General features: G+C 46.1%; 1 protein-coding gene and 1 pseudogene across 1 annotated transcript in view; one reads left to right on the forward strand and one right to left on the reverse strand.

Annotated features, from left to right (window-relative positions):
* The window catches only part of LOC119335817 (polyubiquitin-like), a 44,773-nt gene that overhangs the window by 25,612 nt on the left and 8,267 nt on the right, over window positions 1–10,894 (forward strand). The window contains exon 2 of the mRNA XM_037607891.1: window positions 9,847–9,861. Within this exon, the coding sequence (XP_037463788.1) occupies window positions 9,847–9,861 (15 nt within the window). The remainder of the gene's footprint in view (window positions 1–9,846; window positions 9,862–10,894) is intronic.
* On the reverse strand, window positions 3,480–3,613 carry LOC119342295 (annotated as a pseudogene).

Here is a 10,894-nt window from a genome sequence, read left to right on the forward strand (position 1 = left end):
GAGTGCTGGGGGCGGCGGCGCGCGTGTGGGAGCAGGAGAGAAACAGAGAGAGAGAGGGTGAGGTGGGGCGCGCCGTTATTTTTGTTGAATGTTTGCCGTCCGCCCTCTTTGTCGTCCGCTTTTTTGCTCTTTGTCGTCCGCTAGCAGACGGCAAAGAGGGGGGACGTTAAGTATTTTTTAAACAACTCCTCAGTGGGGGCCCCCTCCCTCTTTGCCGTCTGCTAGCGGACGGTAAAGATTCTTTGCCGTCAGCTAGCAGACGGCAAAGATTCTTTGCCATCAGCTAGCGGACGGCAAAGAACAGGCTGATGGCAAAGGCTTTCTTTGCCATCAGCCAGTTCTTTGCCGTCTGCTTTCGAGTAGCTGATGGCAAAGAGCTTCTTTGCCGTCCGCTAGCTGACGGCAAAGTAGCTGATTCCAGTAGTGCGGGGACAGAGTAAGTGCATCTCAATCATATTTTCAACACATGACAACATTTTTTTATTGTACACATGGCAACCCTTTGATTCTTTTGCAGTAACTGGATCCTTCGGGGAAAGGGCCGTAAACCGAACGGCCTTCTCACTGTCCTGTTGAAGCAGTTTTGGCCTGGCCTATTCTGCCCCCGGCCAGACAGGGACCCGCAGCTGCGTGTTTTGGCCACAAGCTGGGCCCACTACGAGGCTTGCAGCAACGCGGAGTACAGGACGGCCGCTAAGGCCGTGATCACCAAATTTTGGGTAAGTTCCCTTTTGAATCACTTGTCTTCAGTTTCGTTCATAGTTTATCATTGAATCACTCAACTCATGCCTTGTTTGCTTCTGGTTTATGCATGATTGCAGCAACTCTATAGAGTTCTTGACGAGCATAAGGCCAGAGTCGACGTGGTCTTACTTGCGTCTGCAAAGAAGAAAGCTCGTCAGTTGCAGTACGAGGTACGTTGGGTTGCCGTCTCACAGTACTACCACATCTACCTGCAACAAAAGGTGACCAAAACTCAAGCACAGAGGCAAAAAATTAACATGAGCAGGGAGCAGTTCATGATGGTAACTATTACTAACTTTTCATTGTTTCAAGGAGTCAACTATATGTTTTGTGCTCACATGTCATGCTTCCAAAATTTGCACAGGTTGTTCCTCGTTGGTGCTATGGAAGGCATGACGGATGGGCGTGTTTGGTGGATAGGTGGGTTGGTGACGATCTAGAGTTTGCTACCAAGAGCATCAAGGCCCGGGCTAACTGTGGAAAAGACGGGACACACGGCCAAGGAAACAGAAACCACTGGGGCTTCAAGGCCATGAAGGTATATCTATATGAAAGATGCATTTGGTTCTTCTTTACCGTCATGTTCTTATGTATGGCTAACTTCTGTTTGACGTTGCAGGAGGACAAGTTGCAGAGGCCGCTCTCAGACATGGAGTCGTGGAAGCTGGCCCGCGAGCGGAGTGGTCGCAAGGAGGGCGAGAGCCAGTACTACGGCAACACCGAGCAACACCTGGAGTCTTACACTCAGAACTATCAGAAGTTTCATCCGGATGTTCCCGTTCCTGAGGTCGCCCAGTCTCAGATCGACGACACATCGGTGGTGGCCATCCAGGGTAAGTCCCATGGCCGGTATCCGTGTTTCGATGGCTTGATCACTCCGTCGATCTCGTACACACGGCTTCGAGCTACCAACCTGAGCCCGTTAGAGAGTACGGGGCGTTCGCAGCCTCCCTTAGTCCGCCAGCGTGCTGTAAGTACTTCCCCTTATCTTCTTTGTCTCTATCTTTCTTAGTTTATTTTCATCACTGCCCACTTAGAAACAACCTCAATTTTGTAGGCATATCAGGCCTTTCTCGAGCATAGGCATATTGAGGTGAGGGAGTACTTGCAACGAGTTAAGGCAAACGATGATTACAGCCGTCAAGTGATGGCGGTTAGTTTTGCCCTCTTAAACCAAGCTCAAATTTGCACTTTCATTCCTTCTGACTTTGTTGATCACGGCTTGTTTCTAAGTGGACTTGTTTAACTAACATCCAGGCTATGTTGGCGTCTTGGACTAACCGCACGGAGCCACCACAAGTTGGACCCCCACCACCACCTGCGGGAGACGCCCCACACATTCCCACGTTCGAGGAATGCCTGGCACTAGGCGGTGATACTCCCGTTAGTAAATTTGCCTAACTAATGACAAACTAGTTCTCGTTCATCCAACACTATCATGTCATATTTACCGTTAGAATCTTCTTTCAAACATGTAGGGGACCGGTGGCTCGACTCCTGCTCCGTCGACCCCAGTCACTCTGATCTGGCAGAGTGATGGTGGTCGCGGTGGCGGGTTTGGCGGAGGTGGACTTGGCGGAGGTGGACTTGGTGGTGATGGTGGTTTTGGCGGAGGTGGACTTGGCGGAGGTGGTGGTTTTGGCGGAGGTGGACTCGGTGGTGGTGGTGGTTTTGGCGGAGGTGGACTTGGTGGTGCTTGATGACGATGATGATTCCGTGTATGCGGCCGTTGTGCCATGTCTTTCATGTTTCAACTTTTATGATGTTTTATGTCTTGCACTACTCTTATGTTCGTGAACTTTCGCCGGTGATGATCTTTAGATGATGAACTTGACTATGTTTAAATGATGATGATGAACTGTCATATTTCATATTATTCTGATTTGAAATGCTGTCAAATGAATTGAAAAAGAAAAAACAGGGAAAATAATAATAAAAACTATGCCTACGGCAAAGCTGTCGCCATGTATACGCTCAGGAGCCACCAGGAGGCGACACGTGGCAGTGCTATGCCCACGGCAAAGCCGTCGGCATAGATTTACATCTATGCTGACGGCTTTGCCGTAGGCATAGCCCTGCCGCCAGGTCAAACCAGGGGGCGACACGTGGCAAAGATATGCCTATGGCTAAGCCGTCGGCATAGATTGAATCTATGCCGACGGCTTAGCCATAGGCATATCTTTGCCACGTGTCGCCCCCTGAGTCGCCAGCAGTTTTGACGGCGCCGTCCGTTGCCGTCAGACGGAAAACTATGCCGACGGCTAAACTATGCCGATGGCTGCCCCACGACCGTCGGCATACCCCCTATGCCGACGGCTATACTACACCGACGGTCTGACAGAAGTACGCTGACGTGATCTACACTGACGGGGCTATGCCGACGGCAGCCGTAGGCATAGATCTATGCCGACGGCATAGGACGCCGACGGCATAGGACCTATGCCGACGGCCCTTGGCCGTAGGCATAGCCCACCAGTCCGGTAGTGTAGTCTACATGCAAACTTCTAAAAGAAAAACATCAGAATTCTTAATTCCATTTTAAGCACGTCTCTTCAACTTCGAAGACTGATTGGCCTTGGCCAGCAGTCCTGAATTTCAAACCGAAATATGATTCATGTGAAACTTTTATCTGGTCCAAGCAAAAACTAACAGCAGCTGTTAAATTTAAATATCTTCCACGAACCAAAATTTAAATTTTTGACAATGAATTTGTAGAGCCTTGCCCTCTCCAAGGAGGAGAGGGAGCCCTTTCAGAAATTCTCAATGACCCGTGAGGGCCAAAGAGGGGGTTTGGAAATAGTTTTCAACCAGCAATTGACGCGCCTCGGTATAACCTCACTGGCTGCGTCATTGCCCCAAGCGCAAAGATGCCTCTTTCCATACGCCCAAGGCCCCTTCTTATACCCAGCTCCCCCCTTGCTACCTGCCTCAGTTCCCGAGGTGGGACTAATAATGCTACCTGCCTCAGTTCCCGAGGTGGGACTAATAAGATTACCAGCAAACAAACATTACGCTGTGAAATAGAGCCGAAGTGTGAAAATGCCCCAGAGCAGCAGGCACACTCTCGCAAACCCTCCTCCCACAAATCCTTCCGTTGGCATTGCTCACCTTGAATCCCCGACCTCTCCCCGTCCATATGTGCCCTCATAGTCTACTCTAGATCCACCACCCCGCCCTCGTTCCTCGCCTCCTGCAGCGCAGTCCACGCCTGCCCCTCCTTCCGTTGGTAAAAGCAGTGTCGCCCGCACAGAATCCGGCGCTGCGGTGTACGTCCGGCGCCTTCGTCCCCGATCCACCGCCTCCCGTTCGGTGATTAAGAGCATCACCTTCTCTCTGTCTCCGTCTGTCTGGTGTAAGAAGCCCACCTTTTAGGCTATACTAATTTGATTTAGCCAATGTGTCTATTCTGTTTCTGTCATTTTGCGGGTCTGATATGTTCAAACTTACACTCGTTTCTGCACTGCTATGGACTTGTGAGAAAGCAAACTTAGCCCTCATAGATTTTTCTATTGTGTTAAGCTGGAGGGAGATTTGGTAAAAACTGTCTTTTACTTGAAATAAAAAGGAGGAAACATTTTACTATAGTTCTTATACTATCTGCTGGTGCTGATATGCAGCATTTCCACATTTTCCTATGTGAAATCACCCTAATCTTCGATACGTTCTGTCATTTAGTAGCCATCCAACATGAAGGGTGATCAGTTTCTTATGTGATTTTGATTCTGTTGGTTGTAATTTTCTGCTGTACTACATTAGAAAAATATACCTGATTCATTTAATTTGGTGACCTGTAAGTACTGATTACAGTATGTGTGCATTAGGACTTGAGAAGTCGGCATTGGTAAAACCTATTAACGTAGCTTGCTTGAGTGTGGCTTGGGACTATTTTATAACCGGTGCATCCTTTTTTGTAACCATCAAACTATCTTTTGGCAGACTGTTCTTGCATGTATAGTTGTTGATCGCGTGGTGAACCTCCCTCTGACAAACAGCTGAACCCACCACAGAATTTATAATCTCTAGAACGGTTTCTTTCTCTTTTATTTGCTGCAGAGAGTTTCCAGATCTTAAAATTAGAAAGATCAGATGGATAATGATGATATGTCAAACTCTGAACTTAGAGGGGTTCAGAGGTGAGCAAAATTCAGAAATCCTTAGAGATTTACCCCTAATTCAGAGCGGGTTTGCTTGGGTTTGTATAAGCGAAGAGGAAACTAGAGCCTGACCCACTCCAGTGGCAGCTAGGGTTCCCTATTACAACTCGATGCCTCTCTCGGCTGGAAACCCCGGGCTTTATAGCAATTACAGTCTAAGAGTTGGTAAAGTAAAAAGAAGAGATGAAAATGACAGCTGAAGGTACATTAATTGGCGCCTAAAGGGGTAATTCAATTGTAGCCGTCCAATAGAGATCTGACACCGACTACTCTGCTTCACTTCAGTTGGTACCGCTTCGCCGGGGCATCTCGACCGTTGACTCTCAAACTGGACGATCTTGTTGGTTGTAGCTATTTTCGGAAGGGAAACAGTAACCGAAGATGGTATATCCTTCAGATATTCAGATGAGGCCTAACATGATATCATGAATCTTTTGGTTTGTATCTGAAGAGATAAAATGATCTAACCTATAGAACCGTGAGTGTGCGATAGGCGGAAACGTCTTACCTCGACCTGAGGCGACGTGCTTCGTGTTTATAGGCAGGGGCACACCTCCCTGAAAGCGCATATATTGTTGGAGATATTACAGGAGGTATACAACTTGGAGAACAAGAGATAGAAGTAGTTACAGGAGATAAGATTACATCTGAACCGAACCAACTATTTATCCTAGATCATACGCCAAGTCTTGGACTCTCCATACGTGACACAATGTATACTGTGTATATTGTGTTTAACACACTCCCTTAATCACAACTTCATCAAGTTCAGATTATGCTAGAAGTCTTCAAAACTTCTAGTGGGTAAGGCCTCTTGACTGGTATTTTCAGTTGCTCGTTCGTCCAACGGCACTTCCCTAATACAGGTTCCAAGGTTCCGCCAGCCCCGAAGTACCAAGTCCAGCAATGGTCTGGCCAGTTCATTGTCTCCGGTTCGATCCCTTTATCAAGCAGATCATTCTCAGGCTTGGACCACTTAGGCTGGGCTTGTAGGTAGCCACCTGACCCCGTGCGATGGTGAAACTTCTTCTTCGCAGCATTTTGCTTGTTTGTCGCCGACATCTTCTTACTCTTTTCTGATGTCTTGTGGGCCACAAATGCGAGCCAGTGATCTTCGATCTTCTCATATTTGCTGATGAATTCTGGTGTCTCTTCTTTGTCGACAAACTTTTTTAGCTCTTTCCTCCATCTCCTGAATAGGTCTGCCATCTTCTTAATAGCAAAAGACTTGATTAATTGCTCTATAACTGGCTTCTGCGGATCCTCCTCTAGTGCTAGGGTGAAATTTCCCTTCAGCTCAGTCCAAAGATCATCTTTCTGCATATCATTGACATAAGACACCTCAGGATCTTCGTTCTTAGGCTTATACCATTGGTGGATGCTGATCGGGATCCTGTCCCTAACAAGAACCCCGCATTGAGCAGCAAATGCATTCTTTGTTCGGATGGGTTCAATCGGTTCGCCGTCGCGCGCGATTGCTGTGATCTCAAACCTTTCATCGGAGCTCAACTTTTTCTTCGGGCCTCGTCTCCTTACCGAAGTTGTGCTCGATCCGGAGGGCTAGAAAAAAGAAGAAAGATGAGAGTTAATTAATATGTGTACATATACCAAAACAACGAATGCATCAATTAGCTAGTCAGCACAGGCTTAACTAATATATATACCTGGCCAGACTCGGTTCGATCACCGGAGCCGTCATCACGATCTCCTTCTTGCACCGTCATTGGGTCACCGGAGCCGTCCTCACGGTCTCCTTCTTGCACCGGCATTGGGTCAAAGGAGCCATCATAATCATAGCCTGCTTCTTCACCCTGTCCTTCCAGACCATCGGTGTCATTCAGAAATGAGAAGACGGCATCACTTCCTTGTGCGATTACCGTATTCAAGGGCACATAGTTGTCATCGTACTCTTCTTCTTTGCTGTCTTCCATCATAACCCCTATTTCTCTGTGCCTCGTCCAAACATTATAGTGTGGCATGAAACCCTTATAAAGCAGGTGGGTGTGAAGGATTTTCCGGTCAGAGTAAGACTTCGTATTCCCACATATAGGGCATGGACAACACATAAAACCATTCTGCTTGTTTGGCTCAGCCACTTCGAGAAAATCATGCATGCCCTAATGTACTCGGAGGTGTGTTTGTCACCGTACATCCATTGCCGGTTCATCTGCGTGCATTATATATAATTAAGTGTGTCAAAAACCATTACAGAACATCATGAATAGATAAATAAGTGACCAAATTAATAGAAGTTCATCATCACATTAAAACCAAAGTACATACATAGTTCTCATCTAACAACATATAGCTCTCCAGAGCATCTAATTAATTAAACAATACATTGAAACTATGTAAAACATTTCAATGCGAAAAAAATGCGATCATAATCGCAATCAAGGTAACAACTGATCCAACTGCATAATGATACCAAGCCTCGATATGAATGGCATATTTTCTAATCTTTCTAATCTTCAAGCGCATTGTATCCATCTTGATCTTGTGATCATCAACGACATCCGCAACATGCAACTTCAATATCATCTTCTCGTCCTCAATTTGTCTTACTTTTTCCTTCAAGAAATTGTTTTCTTCTTCAACTAAATTTAACCTCTCGGCAATAGGGTCGGTTGGAATTTCCGGTTCAACAACCTCCTAGATAAATAAAATCTATGTCACGTTGATCGGCATAATTTTCATAAACAATAAATGAACCAATAGTTATGAAAAGATAATATATATATACCACATCCAAATCATAGACAGGACGAGGGCCGAGGGGGGCGGATACCAAAACCATCGCACTATATAAGATGCAATAATAAAAGTAAGAAAATAATACAAGTATCTATCTAAACATACAAGTAAGAATATTTTTCCTTTTAGAAAGAAGCTAAGAACAAGAGGCTCACCATGGTGGTGCCGGCGATGAGATCGGCGCGGGTGATCGACGGCGACGGGGCATGACGGACCGCTAAACCTAGACAAATATTGAGGAAAATGGAGCTTGGAGGTCGAGCTTGGAGAGGAGAAAGCTTAAGTAGTGTGGCTCGGGCATTCCATCGAACACCTTGTGTGCATAGGAGGTGAGCTAGAGCACCACCAAGCCCTCCCCCCCCTCGGCGGCCAGAAAAAACAAAGCAGTGTGCTCTGCTCTTACGCGAGGGGGTATATATAGGCACCTCATTGGTCCCGGTTGGTGGCATGAACCGGGACTAAAGGGCAGCCTTTGGTCCCGGTTCAAGCCACCAACCGGGACCAATGGTGGTGGGCCAGGAGCAAGGCCCATTGGTCCCGGTTCGTCCCACCAACCGGGACCAAAAGGTCCAGACGAACCGGGACCAATGGCCCGCGTGGCCCGGCCGGCCCCCGGGGCTCATGAACCGGGTCCAATGCCCCCATGGGCCCCGGTTCTGGACTGAACCGGGACTAATGGGCTGACCCGGCCTAGACCTTTGCCCCCTTTTCTACTAGTGTTGTTTCCTTGCACACCACAAAATCAAGTTAGGACCAAAGAACACTGCAAATCCCCTAGTGGAACGTCTGTCATCCAAACATCCTGCCCAGTCATAATTTGAGAAAGCGCTATTAAGTGTGGATGGTGACTTGCTGAAATTCAGACCAATGCTAAGAGTGTTCTTGACATATCTAACTATTCGTTTAGCAGCAGTCAAGTGAATAGTAGTAGGTGCATGAAGACCCATAAAATGCTTTGTCAAGCCTGCACACATGCAACGGCGTATGTTGGTTTCCAAACCCAGGAAGTTGCTTCATGTATACTTCCTCTTCACCATGACACTAGTGCAGAATCCGTCTTTAGTCCCGGTTCATAAGGACCTTTAGTGCCGGTTCTACAACCGACACTAAAGGGTGTGGACTAAAGCCCCCCCCCCCCAACTTTAGTACCGGTTCCTCACGAACCGGGACCAAAGGCCCACCATGTGGCACGAGCTTGCGCCGGGGGCTGGGGGGCCTTTAGTCCCGGTTGGTGTCACCAACCGGCACTAAAAGGCCTGGATTTTTTTGAAAGAAGGGGTTTTGGAGGGTTTAGGGGTTTCACATTGTGTTAGCTAGCTACTACATATAGAGAGAAGTGACCTCTCTTTCTTCGTGCTTGGTCGATGCTAGGTACTACATGTAGAGAGAAGCGACTCTCTTTCTCCGTGCTTGGTCGACGCTAGCTACTACATATAGATCGAGAGAACTGGACGTTAGCGAGTAAGCAAATTAATGAAGGAACCATTAATCATCATCATCATCATTATAATAACAACTCATCATCATAGTCATATATATAGGAAAGCTCATCAATCTAGCACAAAGGTAGCACATAACTCATCATCATAGTCATATAAGAACTAGCTAGCTCATCATTCTAGCACAATCTAGCAAATAAATACCTAAGACCTCCTCCTACTCTCTCGAAGGTAAAATAACATAAAACAGGAAACCCCTAATTCTCCATTATGGAGAATACATATGAACCTATCTCCCATTTTGTGGGTTGCGCTTGATGTTGCCCCCAAGTAGTTCTCTGCGATCTTTCAGAACTTTTCTCCAATCTTTGATTGTGAAGATGTCATCGCTTCGATGAATCGTGTATGCACTGTGGTGGTATGTACGCAAACTTTGTCGTAAGCTAACAATCCTCATGTCACCTTTCATTTCCATAAATCTAGGTATACAATCCGCCGGGAGTTTCTGTTGAAGAACATCACAATAACATACTTAGCAAAATGTTGTTTAGCTTAAAAGAATCTATGCAAAAAAATGCACTGATGACATAATAGGAAAAATCTTACCATGATATCTCGATGGATGTTACCGTAGATTCAACACGTGCACTAGTGGCACGTATTTGAGAATAACTTAGAGAGATATGATAATTCGTCTTAAAAGTTTCAACATCTTTAATCCATGAAACAAAATGATGTATCTCCTCACAATTTAGCTCAGACCCAAAACTGTAGTAGGTTTTGTCTACTACTTTCCGTACATTTCTTGAAGAATGGAACTAAGTTGTCAATGTAAATAAGCTGTCAACTATTTTTACAATATAAATTACTTATTGAATATGTTTGAGAAACTCATGTAGAGGTAGAAGTGGAAGCGTATAAACATCGACCCAAATGTCGATATTATCTTCGACGACATCATCTTCATCCATATCATCTGGATCATCACCTAGATCGAAGGTGACATACATACCCTCCTAAAAACCATACGCCTTGCATAGTGCTGCCCAATTCGAGCAACCAAAATGGGAGTAGGTCACCGCATTGTATAGCTTTGCAGCAAACGTATAACCATGATGGGTCCTGAGGTGAACTCCCTTTGTCTCCATACTCTCATGATCTTTGAAATCCATCTTCTTCAAGACATAACGTCTTGCATGACAGGGGATGCACTAGCTGAATTGTAGAAAGCGGAAATTACATTTTGAAGAAACATAAGTCATGTTTAATTACGGAAAAAGACTTGTCGTCATTGTGTACCGTATAAACATCGAAGGTCTTGTCGAGTTTAATACTGAAGCGTCGACCGCCTTCCAAGTGAGGCCCGTCGCACAGACCCCGGTTGTCGCCACAGTACTCGCACTCTTGTATCTTATCGTCGTTGTCAGACATTTCCTATGTTCATAATTCAAAGATTAAATTTCTGAAATTGAAGTTCTGAAATTCAATATATGTACTACATAAACTATATAGCTAGCTAGGGTGACAAAGCATGGTGGATCATCACACGAGACATCACGCTATGCTACCAATCTCTACTATTAAAGCGGGATCGAACATCATGATGGTTCGACCTCTTTCGATGGTTCAACCTCGTTCGATCCCCCACCCCCACCCTCGTACGATAGCACACCGAAAAAATCTCGTGAAAAGCCCACGCGCCAAACCAACGCAAAAACTGGGAATAATCCCACGTCCTCCACCTTCTCCCACGACCAATCTCCATCTACAGATCTCCCTCTCCCAAACCGAAACCACTGACCC

This window comes from Triticum dicoccoides, chromosome 7B (genome assembly GCF_002162155.2).
Source record: "Triticum dicoccoides isolate Atlit2015 ecotype Zavitan chromosome 7B, WEW_v2.0, whole genome shotgun sequence".
Lineage (NCBI taxonomy): Eukaryota > Viridiplantae > Streptophyta > Magnoliopsida > Poales > Poaceae > Triticum > Triticum dicoccoides.